Below are 16,069 nucleotides of genomic sequence, written 5' to 3' on the forward strand. Positions count from 1 at the left end.
CCTGTCCGTTTCAGAGGTGGAAAATTTTACAAATTAAATCTAGAGAATTTTATATCAGTGTGTATTCAATTCACGTAACATTATTTATATGTGTATGATTATATATGTATGTACATATGTGAATTATTATTTTTTTCAGGTATGCAAAGTTTCAGTCTCGTACTTTACCGTATTGAGGAGCATAAACGACAAAGTGCAAGTTGGACAGAAAGAGTTTTGAAATAACCATAAAATTTATTTTATTCGTATAACATCACCAGTTAGAATTGGAATATTTACAATTATTTATGAAATCCAAAAATAAATTTTACTGACTAGATTTTAAAATTAAATAGAAACAACATAGTAAATTCACAATATATGTATGTATAAGATTTAATTGTATTTGATTTACATTGGAATAGTTTGCATTTGCATTTGATTTTGAATTTATTTACAATCTATGCAGATAAAACACGTATTTAAATTTAAATTATAGCAAATCTACGATGGAATAGATTCATTTATATTTATTAATCTCGTACAACTATCAGATCAAATTTTGGATGACGTTTATTTAAATACGTTGTCTGTTTTTTTTTTTTATGAAAATATTCATAGAATTTCTGAAATGAAACATTCTTCTTTAAAAATACAATACACACATATATTATAATTATATATCATAGATTTCACTGTACTTGAGTATTTTAAAAATATATTATTATTATTATATTCATTGCTTAAATGGTCGTATTGAGAATTTTAACGTCACCTAATTGTTGTTTAGAATCGCCGAACAGCAGATTGTTGTCCGTCGATTTGTTGGCATCCGAGTCGTAATAGATAGATTTGGGATCTTGGGACAGGTGAATGAGCATGGCTAGGGCACTTTGGAAACCGGCATTGTAGTCTATAGTCACTTCAGTGTAGATGAACTCTTCTCTGAGATCGATAAACAGGTCGTTTTCGTTCGGTCCTGAGACTAAAGCTCCGTAAAGAATTTGCGGGTTTGGATCTTTCGATCGGAAGTTTTCCCATCCACAGGTCTCGGGACGCATCGGACATGAACTGTAAAAAGTGTGATGTATTCTTAATTGTATTATTTGAAAATTGGGAAAATATTTGGTAGGGTTTTGAGCGTGAAATACCTGGATGCGTGGTGCGGTTGAAGTGGTGGATTTTTACCAAATCCAACTACGAAACTTCTTCCTGAATCGCCAAGCATGTAGTTTATTTGTTGTTTGGCTAAATTTTCATATTTCTTCGGTGAAATTCCAAGTTTGGCTGCCTGAAATTATTAAAAAAAAATGTTTCACAGCATAGAAAATAGGAAAACTATAGCGAATGTTAAGAATTGTAGATAGGTTTTTGAGCTATTTTTCCTATTATGCTGTACATTAACATTAGAATAATATAAAACTATGATTACTATCAAAATTTAATTCAAATTGTAAAATAGAAAATGATCAGTAGATCAGTAGCTATTAAAATACATATAAGATGTATTGTGAACATAGTTTAGCAATAATAAAAAGCATTTAAAAATCAAAATCAAATAGCGAATTTCATATTAAAGTGAAGTTCATCGTAGCAATTATAATTATTTGATTAAATGTATGGATATAATTCATATTATTTTATATGAGAATAACAAAACTAAAATATAATTATTTAATTAAAAAAGTGACATCTATACAAAGTAAACTAAACTAAAGTTAAAACTGGGGACAATTTAAATGCCCATTTACATTTTCATTAAATTTGTCTGAGTTATGTCATTACATATATAAAAAAAATATACCATTTAAAAATAATTTCTCATATGTATGTACATACAATGTATATTAAAAACAAGCAATTGAAAAAAATTATAATTACATTATAAACAAAGGAACACATAAAAAGTCTTATGTTCCTGTAATATAATATTTGTACACTTCTTATAAATAAATAAAAATAATATTTTTGAATTTTTCTTATGAGTAAATAGAAAAAATACAAATCAACTGTTTTAATTAAGTCAGAATTTTAATATCAAATGTGGGCATTTGATAAGTTACTTTCACAACAGAAAAAATATAATGCGACCTTAAATGAATGAAATGCGCATTAACGCCGAGCATCAAATATCTCATGTACCGTTCCCGTTCAAGTTGGCCCACGTTGTATTTTAATAACTCGCGAGTATTTGTGAATTAAACTGCTAATTTGTTGTACATAGTTGAAATCATGGGAGATTTTCGATTCTACATTTAGCTCTTAATTGTTAAATAATAAATAATATATTGTTCAATATAACATTTTTTATTTAACAGAAATATATCACCAGCAGCGTGGACTAGTGGTTAGCACATTATGCTTTCGAGCAGAGTGGTTACGGGTTTGAGTCCTACTAGAGTCCCGCTGCTGGCCAGACATTGGTTTATGACTCCAGTTCGATCGTTTCTGATCAGAGTTTGCCAATTTTTCTGATTTTCATAAAAACAGTTCTTGTAAAATTGGAATGTCCTTTCTATCTAGCTAATCTCAAACTATTCAGCTTCTAGAGGTTTGCCAATTTGATTATAAAATGCTGCAAAAATTTCTACAAAGATGTCATTGTGGATGAATTCGCATTGTATAAAATGCTTATGTACATATATTGAGTAAATATAGTGTACTCGTCTCTTTGGAGCAATCTGTAAAGGCGAGCGTTCATGTTCTATGTAATCAAATATTCTAATGCGCAAATGATTCATTCTAAGCAGCCAAGCTATTTTTTTTAAATTCACCGTTAAATCGTACCCGTTAAAAACTATGCAATATGAAATTCGATAATATGTTTATATACAACTAGTGGTTTTACACGGCTTCGCTCGGTATTTGTAATAAAAACCGATTAAATATGGCCAATCTAATAGTAAACATATTATTAAATTTATTTGAATATTCTTTGTTTTTTGTATTAAATTGAGCGTCACGAATTCTACGAACCAACAATAGTTACATACAAAGTCTCTTTCGAAATTATACATATATACATATATACACAATACGACTAGCATTATTTGTTGTGTCATATTTGGGCAAAATTTTGTAAATTCAAATGAGATGTTTTTATTATTATTTTACCTGCATACAAAGGAATACGACATTAGCAGCATGAGACAAAGCCCCCTCTCTTTCTATACACAAAAGCCCTTTCGGTGTTCGTCTTTGATGATATGTCTGATAGTCGCAAAAGGACGTAACAGCCGCTTTCAGATCCCTACGACCTGTGAATTCCATCATCAAAACTTGAACTCCAGCTACCCTACGACCCAGCGAAAACTCGTTCGGCCTCTCCTGAAAGCAACAAAACCAAAATAAGCACACAGAACACACCGAAAAATATTACAAACGCCGTGCAAAATTCACCTTCAATCTAAACGTATTGTAAAAATGATCAGCCTCATCTAAATAGTAACTAATATTCGTGGCTTTGTACAACCATGCAGCAGCCCAAGCCAGCTCGTCTCCATAATCCGTCGACCTATAAACAATACATTATAAGCAATACACTCAAAATATATAAAATTTTTAGTCATAAAATATTACTTACTCGTAGTACTGAGCTGCAGCTTTCATCGACAGATGATATAAACCTCTGTGGTTTCTGGCAAATTGATACAGTTCTTTGGCATGCAACAGGCAAAGATCTGCATATTCGACATCTCCATGTTCTCTGAATACTAAACTAGTGGCTGCTAGAGCTGCTGCGACTTCCCCAGCCAAATCCGAGCCTAATTTAAATACAAAACATCAGCACCGATTCGAATTGGTTTATTTTGATCGAGTTCTAATGATGGATACCTGGCTTTTCAGCATCGATTTTATACGCAGGTCGCGTCATATTCATGTCTTCTGGTCGTCCCCAAAACTTTTGATCAATTCTGAAGTCGCCCACCTAAAAACACAAAAAAAAAAACAAGAATGGTTAAGTAGAAAATGAAACTCATTACAAATGGTCGTCACATCGGCAAATAAATCTGTCGAGACTTTTTCTTAAAAATTCTTTTAATACAGCGCATCTTCACATACCAATTAACCAGGATGTGTGGTGAATCATTCGCATTAGATGAAACTACGATTTGAAAGTGAAAGTTTATAGGTAAAAGTACCTGTCCGTAGAGTTCTTCAGGTGCTACGTGACATTTCAGCAAGAAGTCCGATGCCCATCTTAAGCAGTCTAATCCTCTGGAGAGCTCTCCAGACTTTATGTAACCCAAAGGTGCTGAATGGATACCCCAAGCGATCATTGTGCTAGCTGCTGCTTGGGTCCATACAAATTTGACGTAATCACCAGCTGTAGAAACAATCCAAAAAATAGATGTCACTATTAAGTTGTACAATTAACGAAATCATGAGTGCTTCATCATCGTCATCTACAGCCATTTACCATCCACTGCTGGATGAAGGCCTCTCCAACATGCTTCCACTCACTCATTCATCTCACCCCACACATTTTCCTAATTTCGTCTACCCACCTTCCCTGTGATCTTCCTATTACCCTTTTGCATTCTCTCAGGTACCATTCTGGCACTTCTTTTGTCCACCTTTCGTCCATTCTTCTAGCTACGTGGCCTACCCATTGCCATTTCAATCTCTTCACTCTATCCACTATATCCACTACCCTTGTCATACTTCTCACACACGTATTCCGTTTCCTATCTATCCTCGTTATGCCAAACATACAACGTTCCATACTTATTTGAGTGTATTGGACTTTTTGTAGTAACTTGGCGTTCGATATACAAGTTTCACATCCATACGTCATCACTGGCAAAACACATTGATCGAATATCTTTTTCTTTAAGCAAAGTGGCATTTTTGATTTAAAACATGAATGCTAAAGTTTAATAATAGTTTGAAACGAATCTCATTACTTGGCTCTTACCACGTGTCCCACCTGATTGGATCCTACTATATATGTATGTACGTATATTGTTTTATGCACCAGTAATATACATAAAAAGGAGAAAAATCCTTTAATATATGTATATATTTGGATCTATATATATTTTCATCGCCATCAACATTCATGAATTTCTGTGCATAGTTTTGTTTATTATTGTAACAGCTTCAACTGTCATGTGTTTATCGAATCTTATTGTACATACATTCATTGTTTTATTTAAAATTATAATCAATTAGATCTCCCTATCGTTCCAAAATCATATTAAAACTACTCTTACGTGAAGTAACATACTCGAAAATAAGTATTCAAACGATTGACTTGTTTACATTGCATATTATTATGTAACGTTCACACGTGCCATCGTCAGCTATTTAATGTCAACATTGTCTCGTTTCATTATACAAGTTCATAGGAAAAAATGCCAAATTTTTAGCTACAAATGTATGTATGTATGCTAATTAAATAGACTTGTAGACATTCTATCTAATTAGCATTTAGCAGTCCAAGCTATGGATCACAGAACAAACATAATCGACTTCAAATGAATCTTCCGAGTGGTAATAAAATGCCGAAATAAGTACATATCGTGTTTTCACGGTACGTGATATTCATGGCAATCATTCGAATCGAATTGCCAAAGCCTATTTAGATACGTGTGCGGGCAGTTTGACAAGACAAGGTTATTTCGTTTTATTATAATATCTACATACATATGTAAATAGGCGGTGAGACACTGTTAATGTCGTGGTAAGTCATTTTTATGTGAAAGATTTTTTTTTCTTTAGTCTGGAAATGAAACATTGATTTTACCACCGTAGTATTCGTATTTGCATATTTAATTGACGAGGAATTATTTTTTTATAGTAAGTAGATAATGTTATTATGTAAAATGTGAAGTACTCAGATTTACAGTAGGACGATAATTGATAAAATATATCGAAGTTTCTATTAAAACTTTTTTTTTTATTTCTGATACGGACTTTCCAGTTGGAAATTATACAAATATTCAATTAACACATATGTATGTATGTGCAATAAAACTTTTAGCATGCATACAATCTTAGTAAGGGTATTGCAGTATAAAATAGACCGTATAAGAAGTGTGGAAAAGAGTTCAAATGAAAATTATGAGTGTAAATTTATATACTCGTACGTGTTGTATTGAAACTTCAGTTTAAAAATAAAAATATAACAATTCTATTGGATCCATTGAACTAAGAAGAAATGAGCGGTATAACTTATTATCAGCATAAGATAAAAGTAGTTTGGTCAAGATTTAATTGAACTAGAGTATTTGGATGTATATAAAATTAAATTATTACACATGTACATACATATACGAACATACTGATTTGAATTTTTAATAAAGAAACAAAAATAAACTGGCAAAGATAATTCTATATTTATCCTAACACGTGTTCAGCTTAAAAGTCAATAGTTTAAAACGGAGGAAAGTCAAAATTAACATGCGCAAATTTGCTTCTGAATTGGATCGGCACGTTTGAAAAATTATATATATATTAAGGCAAACGAGTTAAATTGAAATTTTAATTTAAAACACCACGTAATAGTAGTCTTAGCAAATGGGAAAAGATAAAAAAGTAGACGGAGAAAAACATCTAAACTAAAAAACATATTTTGAAAGTCACCGAGTATTTAAAAACTTCCAATTTGTAATTACATCTTAAAAAAAATCCCATTAGATGCATAAAGATATGAAGCATATATGTAGAAAAAAATATATAAATAATTATTTTTACTTTATCTATAAATGAATTATCAATAGATGACGTATTATGATCGTGGGAAAATTCGACTTGGAGATTTCGCTCGATTGTTATCAAGCTATCGATCACGCTTTTATAGTATAAAAAAAATGTGTTGCTGTGTATTTTTGAGATAATCTGAACCATACCATCGTAATATCCACCGGTGAGATCTTCTCCATTAAGTCCCCTATCTTCAAGAGCCGAATCTCCTCTCCACGGAATTCGATTATCCTCAGGCAACTTTCCAGATCGTTGAGCCTCGTAGAACAAAAGCGACATCCTCAACGCTTCTTCATAATCATATTTACTATTGGACAAGACTTCGGCATCTGCTATCAGACTTCTGGGTACCGCCAGAGAGTCACTTGGAGCCGGAAAGCAAGTGACGATCAATAGACCAACTGTCAAAACTAGTAGTTTGTACACTTTGGATCTGAAGAACTGGGTGGAACATCTGAGGGCCATCTAGAACAGAAATATCAAAAGTCTTGATAAAATTTCGGACATTGCCGTTCCCACGGAGTGTGACATGTGTATGAATGTACATATGTCTGTCACCTCGGTGAATAGTGAAAGTGGTTATGGTGACTTCCAGTGAAGGATGTCCCATTACGGTAATGTCAACTGTTGGTTTGCTATGTGTTTATTTATGTTTCGTCTTGATAAGGAGCTTATATGTGACGTAAACTAGGTTTATGAATGGTCTGTGTCGATGATATTTAATACCATTATTAGATTAAGATGGTGTTGTATTTATCATGAATGACTATTGTATTATACTACTTATGTGTGTTGTCCCAGATGACTTTATCGACCTTGTGTGGAAGGCAGACTGTGAAGTTTGATAGCGGTTTGTTAGATCATAATAAAATCAATCAGTGAAAGGAATTTCATTTCGATGATTCAATAGTTGTACGTGTTGTAATCATACTCTGGGACAATAAAGATAAAGGTCGTTTTTGCGCGTAATAAAAGTCGTCGAACAACGGATGTAATATTTAATATGATGTTTTTCGTTTGAGTTATTAATTAAATATTAATTCAAAATGTAGTTGAATACTACAATTATCCTTCCGTGAGATGTCAGTTGGTATATAAATGCCTATTAATCTTTTTAAAATGGTGGTATGGAATAATATGAATTGGAAATTCCATATTAGGTCACTCGGCAGGTATATGAATTATGTAAAATAAGAAGAAAAGTTATAAATAAAAATTGCTTCACATATGTTTATGAAAATTTAACTAAAAATCCAATTAAAATAGTTGTTAATAATCATATTTATTTACGTATAAGTACATATAAATTTATTCATAACTATATATATGCTTATCCTTCGCTTTATGCTGCCTCTTTACGATGCAATTTTACTTTATGGACCCCTTATTTTGATGGAACTTTTAACAAATTGATGTATTCAAGTGGAATATGAGATTTTTACGTGTTTGGTAACTTGATTGAAAAACTAGTAATAAAGGAAAATCTCTCCTCGACGTAATTAGGTACACCGAAAACGGCGAAACTTGAAATTTGGAAACATATAGGATACGAATTATGTAAAATAAGAAGTAAAGGTATATATAAAAAATTGTTTCAAATATATTTATGAAAATTTAACTAAAAAATTAAAATAGTTGAATGTAATCATATTTATTTATGTGTGTAAATAAATATGTAATACTATGTATACGCTTATTCTTCGCTTTATGCTGCCTCTTTACGATGTAATTTTACTCTATGGAGACTTTCTTTCAATGGAACTTTTAACAAATCGACAAACAGAGTAACTTGGTTGAAATAAGTAAAACCTCGTTATAAGCCCTGTAAAAAAACGTATAGCTCTTATCTATGTAATTAAGGTACACCGAAAATAGCGAATATTTTAATTTGGAAACAGCTTTGGTCGGAGAATACTTTCTGTATTATGAAGATTATGTGAAAATAGTATGAAAATTCTAAAATAACTATTTGCACTGCCGCCATCCCACTAAAGTATGTGAAAATCTTGAATTTTGGGAATTTTGAAGGCTTTATTTGAATTTAAACACCGCCTTAATAGTTTATTCATTTTTATTTTACTAGTCATATAAATGGAGTAATTTTACATTTAAAAAACATCACATGGTATGTTTTTTCAAATTTTTAAAGTATGAAAAAAAATCTGAAACTGAAAAATCGATTTTCTTTAAATACCTTTTCTTACGTCTACTATTGATAAAATATGCTTTGATTTTCATAATATTTTTCAATCGATTTTGAAAAGAAAACTTAGTTTTTGATGTACTCTAATGTACATATGTACTAAATACATACACATATAGAGTATTGTGGTAATATGTTGAGCCACCATGGCTTAATATGAAATAAAAACAATAAAATAAATATCTGCGTAGTGCGAAAATTATAAGCAGTATGTTTATTTTAGAAAAAACAAAAAAAACTACTTGAATTGCTCAAGAATGATTTTGGGGAATACCTACTCTCAATCAGAATAATTCAATGTATAACTTTTCAACAGTTCAATATATTCTTTTATTTTTTCAGTTTTAATTATATTAAGAAGTTTACTCATATATTTCAAAAAGTATTTTTTATTATTGACGCTATTAAATTCCTCCCCAAAACAACATGTTTCCATATATTGAAGCTCTCAATTTGAAAATGCACTTGAAATATGATATAAATAGTAAAATTGATAGCTTTAAATTGAAAATCATAACAACGAGAAACTTCTCAGTATTCATTGGATACAATTATAAAAAAATTGTATACCAAAAACACTTAATCAAAAACACTTTTACTTAAAAAGTGTCACAAATCACAAACTTTTTAGCCTTGATACTCTCGTTGTACACGAGTGGTTTTCGCAATACACAAAGTATTAAATATATCAACATCAAATAATTTCTATATTGTTTTACATCCTTCTCAAACGATCACTGTGTATATAAACAGCATAAAAATTAACGATGCGATAGTTTTATAAAATAGTTTTCGACCTCTGTTTCGAAATTTCGCGCTCGGGGGTATCGTGTCGAAGACCCATATACATACATAAGATACATATATAAATATACAACACGGCAGATTTATTTGCGTCAATTAGAATGAAATGTTTCTAAGAATTTCGTGAAAATTATCTTGCAACGAGGGCACGCCGTAATGAAAGCCACTACGTGATACCGATACTTTATGTAATTGCAAACCGACCAAATTATACTATTATAGTCGAAATAAGTGGACGTGCAATTGTAAACCCCAGTTTGCAAAGTCTGATTTTTTCATAATATGCACCGCATCTACATATAAATCGAACGGTTTAATTGCGCTTTTCAAACTAGGGTTTGGTTCACTTTTGCACCAAAAAAAAGAGTTAATGCAAACGGTCCGGTTTCTCACGTGACTCATTCTATCCTACATTTTCCGCAGCTTGTAGGACTATACGTATTGTAACCGTATTTGAATGACGTAAAACTTGATTTTTTTACACGTCAGGAATGTAGTGATATATATAATTGAGATGTTTTAGTCGTCCTATTAATAAAAAGCGGTTTATTTATTTCCTTATAATGATGTCATTTATTAATTTAACCACGCGGAATGACTCACTAATATTTTTATTTCATTTTTGAATGCACATTTTCGTACACGAGTTTCCTCGATCTTCGAAGTTTACTTGTTGTTTCGTTGCTTAGACGTGATTCGTGTGTGACAACTGATGTCCATATATCAGTGACACTCTTTAGTACATGTGGACAACTACAATGCTAACAAAAAATTGACAAATTGATAAATTCAGTCAAGAAATATCGTCACAGAAACATGTTTCATTTTTTGTTGTGTTTTAAATATGATTAAAGAACAAAAAAAAAAGGTTTTGTAATCGTGCAATATATGTATGTACGATGTCATTGATGTTGGTTTAGTAGAGCTTTTTTGAAATGTTTACAACTCATTTTAATATGTTTTGAAAGGATGCAATTTATTATGTTACATAATAATACTAATAATTCGTTGGATCTTCTTGAAATAAGTATGTATATACGTAAATGAGTCTGGTATAAAAGAATATTCGCATTTTTTTGCAAAGAAAATTATATGGGCGTTACTATTGCATTCATTGTGTTCACAAAACGGAAAATTGCTTCAATGAAAATGACAATGTGATTTTTTCAGTTCGTTTTTTTATGTGTTATTCATCTTTGAATAGTTCATATTTGATAGAATCCTTAATTTTATAATTTAAATTATGACATTTTCTCTAAACAAGAAAATAAGTGTGATGTCTATTATGTAAAGATGAGTGTTTTTTTTTCTAAAATATTAAGATTTATAGATCTCAATAAATAATTCGAACCATCAAATTTGCTAGATTATTCCATGAAAATTTTCTTAGACAATATACTACATATTTTTCACTATTATTTATTTTTTCTTTCTAACTTTCACTTACATGAGCAACGTCGGGCAGTTTCATTAGTTAATTATATAAAAATAAAATTGAAAAATGCTTACGTTTACAATTCATATGAGTGCATTTAAATGTGTAAAATTATGTATATCTATATCAAATTATTATATTAAACTCATTATAATTAAAATCCATATTAAATTGCAAAATATGCAAAATGCAAATTTAAGCGTCCGTTTATGTTATCCAGAACTGCACGTGACTGCACGAAAATGACTAATTTTGTTCATACTATACAGCACTTCTCGTTTTCGGCACGATAAAGCTTTTTTTACGAGTGCAAGGAAAAATTGGCTTACATATATATTACATATACGATATGGCTCAATATTGCTTGTCAATATTGTCACAATATGGCGTTTCCAAAAATATTCACATGTGCATGCGCACCTTCATTAGTGCACTCGCTATTATGACGTCACGTCATGCGTGAATATTTCCCCAGTGGGCAAAAAAACCGGTTTTTCTTGATACGTAACGGTGACATGTTCTGCTGTATAATATGAATCGATCGCGTCGGTTGCTGCCGTTACGGATACGTCACATGCACAGTGCGGAATATATGAATGTATCCATATAGAATGTACTGAAGAATATTTTTCGTACTGCTGTTTATGTGCAGTTGAGTTGTTCTGGTATAAACGAATCTTAATTTTTTTACTAGCATCTTCTTATTTCACTTTCGATTTTGTCGTCTGACGAAATTTGGGTTCATTTCCACACTCTTCCGATCGTTTTGAAACTTTGCCATTTTGCTCGGTTTGGTCATCAATATATATTTATTTATGTGTTTATGTGTATATGAATGTATAATGTTTGTATGTTTATGGATGTATCCAGTGGCGGACTGGGACTGAAATTAGTGCATGCCAGGAGTCAAAGGGGGCCCACAGAGGATTAAAAAAATTTGTCCCCCCCCCCATATAACAAAATTTTCTTCTGTCCATCATGCTAAAAATCAAGGGTAAAAAATAAATAAAATTTTCAAAAATGGGCATAAACAAATTTAGTTACAAGAAAAATGGCAAAAGGAAAATAGATCCATAAATTACATTGTATATTTTGTTTTAACCCTTGTCCTAGGTAAATATTATAGAATGCATAGAATGCGGCATAAAAGCGGCTTTTACTTTCGGTAGAAAACAATTGGGACGTCATTTCAACTTTTTCTTGGGGGAGGGGGGGGGGGGGCAGGCAAATATTGGTCAAATTGAAAAATTTTCAAAAAATCTTGCTTATATCAGAATAAAAATGGATATACTTTTTTCTTTGCATACACCTTATTGAGTTATAAAATATGAAAAAAATAAGCTTATTTTTGATAAAAAATTTTTTCCAAAAATCTTCACATGGTCAACAAAAATCGACCATCTAACTGAGTCACCAAAAAACTATCAATTAACTTAATTTCTACCGACTGTCTTTTCACTTTATCTATGTACATATGTACGTAATAACAATAGATAAAATTTTGTGATCATGCGAAAATTTGAACTCAGAATCGATCACTGATCACGTTTACTGTATTTGTATTCTTGTATTCTTGTACTTGTATGTTATTTGTATTCTTTATGTACTAAATTTGATAAAGTTTTGGTCAGAAATCAATTTTATTAAATAACTAAAACTTTTTTTGGACCGAATTCGTTACACATGAAGTTTAAATTCATCTCATTCGTTGTTTTGTGAGAGAATGGACGTCTGCAAATAAAATAAAAATTCGAGAAATAAAATCATTTGTGATTGAACCAATTGAGTAAAATATTAATTTAAAACCTTTCTTGAAAACAAAAAATATACGAACTTTCGGAAAAATAAACGTTACACATCTGTTTTTAAGACAAAATAAAGTAAAGGGGACTTTTCTAACGATTCGCTTCATAGGATGAACAATTTCTAAGAATTTTACCCAAGGCATACCACTGAAAAACCAAAATATACTTGCTTCGAAATAATAATTTTTTTTTTCAAAGCACATAGCAGCGATTATTTTATTAGTTACCCAAAAGTAACATACATAAGAAATAAACGTAGCATTCATAGATCCATAGTATCTTATTAATCATTAAATTCATTATATTTTCTAAATTCACACTATTCCTTAATTTAGGGGGGCGAGTGCCCCCCTATGGCCCCCCCCCCCAAATTACGTCCCTGAAAACAATGCATAATATTTTCAATTAATGTTAATCGAAAATCGGGATTTTGGGGAGGGGGCCCCTATCCTATATTTCTATATACATGGATGTGTCTAGATTAGGAATAGATTTTATATTCGGAAACTGTTTAAAATTGTGTATTTAAATCATACTATATCGTCGAAGCATAATCAAATGTTATTTTGAAAGTATGAAATAAATTTAAATCGCTGGTTGATGATGAATCTTCCTGTCGAAATTGTTTTAAGCAATTCAGTTTATATTATTCACGGAAATTCGTTTATTCCCATTTTTATTTCAGTGGGTAGTTGTTACATAGGTATTGGTATATACATACATAATATTGAGGTTGGAAATGGGACCGACAAAAGGGCCCTCGCAATTTACATTTCTAGCCTAATAAAAAAAGTTAACCGATCCTTGGGTTGTTAAAGCAGGTATTAGTTGTTTGTGTATATCGTAAGAAATTTATTTTGTTGAAATACCCAAACTTTAGGTCCCAAAGTCCTATAAATTTTTACATACGTGAAATATAAAAAGTTATTTAATTTTACTGAGGGCCCATATTTTCTAACAGATAGTGGGGCCCACATGCCATCGGGCATGTTCGCTTGTATGGCCAGTCCGCCACTGGATGTATCTATGTAATGTATGTGTATGTGTATATGTATATGTATATGTATATGTATATGTATGTATATGTGAATATGTATATGTGTAGGTATGTATGTATGTATATGTATATATGTGTATTTTTATATTTGTGTATGTATGTATGTGTATTTGTGTACACGTGTAAGTATTTGTGTATATATGGATGGTGTACATATGTGTTTATATAATTGTCTTTGGCCAGGAAGGCGCATTGGGTTTACCTGTTAGGCCTTCTTGGTGTAAATTAAATAAAAAATAAAAAATAAAAAAATAAATAATAAATAAAAATATGGAAATCAAGTTTGTCATTACTATGGTGAAAAATAATCGTAATAGACACGTTTGAATATACTCCATAATCTTTCTCGGTGACGCTTATTGTCCACATTGACGCATTTGTCCACACTGTTTCGATAGTTTTTCCCTTTTCGCCACCCTCTCGCTATGTCAGATGTTGATTGTTTAAACGCCTATAACTTTTTCTTTTTTCACTCTATATTTTATAAAATGTAGTTTTATGTCATATATATTGATGATTAATAACCTCTAAATATTGTCTTATGGCCAATTGTGTCAGATTTGACATTTAGCGGTTAACGTCTCTGAGTAGAATGGGGGGAGAGTTTCAAGTTGTAAATAACTACTGTGTGGTCTGTACCGATAGATAAATGGGACCAAAACTATTTCAGATACATCTTATCTCACCGGTGTGTATACATAGTTTCTTCAGAGTGAAACTTATATGTATATCTAACTGAAGTCTGAAGTCTGACCTAGAAAATGTTGTGGTCATTCATAGTATTGATTAACTTTTCTAAACTGATGAGATATCTGCCTTTATATCATTTAATACGTAATAACGCGGCCAAAGCCTCTTAGTAATCTATTTAATTACATTAGTTTAAAGAGGGATCATAATTTTGATTAAAATCCCAATCATTGAAATCTTTTTGATTGAAATCCTAATCATGAAATCTCACACATTTTATATATTTATAGATTACTACTTGTTTTAACCGGCTTCGCTCAGTATTTGTAATATAAACAGCGTAAGCATCGCGAATATAATAGTAAATTTATTTGAATCGAAAAATAAAATCGACTCGCCATCATAGAAATTTTGACTTGTTTACGATACCCAACCAAAGTTACTTATAAACATATATATTTACATACAAAGTCTCTTTCGACATTATATGTATATTAGATATTGTCGTACATTTGTTATTGAAATCTATATATATATATATATATATATATATATATATATATATATATATATATATATATATATATATATATATATATATATATATATATATAAATGAATGTCTGTGTGTGTGTGTGTGTGTGTGTCTCGAATAGGCTGCTAAGCCACTGAACCGATTACGATGAAACTTTCAAGATTTGTTGTGTTCGGGAAGATTACTATGAAAAAAAACGGGATAAAACGGGAACGGAAACGGGAAAAACGGGAATGAGTGTCATTACAACGCAATAATGTCAAATGTGTTCGCTACCTGCGTTTTTCCGACAAATGGGAACGGGAACGAGAACGGGAATGGGAACTGGAATGAGAACGGGAACGGGAATTGCATACGTTATTATGGAATTGCAACGCATGCCGGGGTTCAGCTAATATTGTATAAATTGCCTTTTTATTTTATTTTATAATTATTTTTTTATATTTTAGTACATAAGGTTTTTTGTATACATTTTTTTATATATTGTCTTATTTATAATTATTTTTGTATATATCTTAATATTATTATTCGTAAAATTCGAATTGAAAACATTTGCAATGTGAATTCTTCTGAAAAAAGTACACACGCAACTTTCAATACAGAGTTGTAGCAGCAATCAATCGCAAAGGAAAGATTTGTTTTAACCTTTATATTAATGTTGTTTTTTTTTTTTGGTTATAATTAGTTATTCTATCCATTATTGCAGATCGAAATCATTTAATAAACCTTGTTTTTTAGTGATATAGATGTATCAAATACGTGCCTTTGGAGATATACATATGTAGATGAATCTTAGAAAGTAATTTTGCTAAGATATGATATGATAGACATATAAACCTTGTAAATAAAAAAT

General features: G+C 30.9%; 1 protein-coding gene across 2 annotated transcripts in view; it reads right to left on the minus strand.

Annotated features, from left to right (window-relative positions):
* Positions 1 to 217: 217 nt before the first annotated feature.
* LOC143912941 (endoglucanase E-4-like) overlaps positions 218 to 16,069 on the minus strand; it is a 29,102-nt gene continuing 13,250 nt past the window's right edge. The window contains exons 2-10 of one of the 2 annotated variants that reach the window (XM_077432405.1): positions 6,834 to 7,152; positions 4,122 to 4,306; positions 3,814 to 3,907; positions 3,563 to 3,743; positions 3,379 to 3,493; positions 3,094 to 3,306; positions 1,131 to 1,270; positions 755 to 1,050; positions 218 to 605 (exon numbers count right to left, since the gene is read on the minus strand). In XM_077432405.1, coding sequence (XP_077288531.1) covers positions 595 to 605; positions 755 to 1,050; positions 1,131 to 1,270; positions 3,094 to 3,306; positions 3,379 to 3,493; positions 3,563 to 3,743; positions 3,814 to 3,907; positions 4,122 to 4,306; positions 6,834 to 7,152 — 1,554 coding nt within the window. In that variant the 3' untranslated portion in view covers positions 218 to 594. Of the gene's footprint in view, positions 606 to 648; positions 1,051 to 1,130; positions 1,271 to 3,093; positions 3,307 to 3,378; positions 3,494 to 3,562; positions 3,744 to 3,813; positions 3,908 to 4,121; positions 4,307 to 6,833; positions 7,153 to 16,069 lie in introns of those variants that run through there. The other variant, XM_077432404.1, reaches the window with a different exon arrangement.

This window comes from Arctopsyche grandis, chromosome 6 (assembly GCF_051622035.1).
Source record: "Arctopsyche grandis isolate Sample6627 chromosome 6, ASM5162203v2, whole genome shotgun sequence".
Lineage (NCBI taxonomy): Eukaryota > Metazoa > Arthropoda > Insecta > Trichoptera > Hydropsychidae > Arctopsyche > Arctopsyche grandis.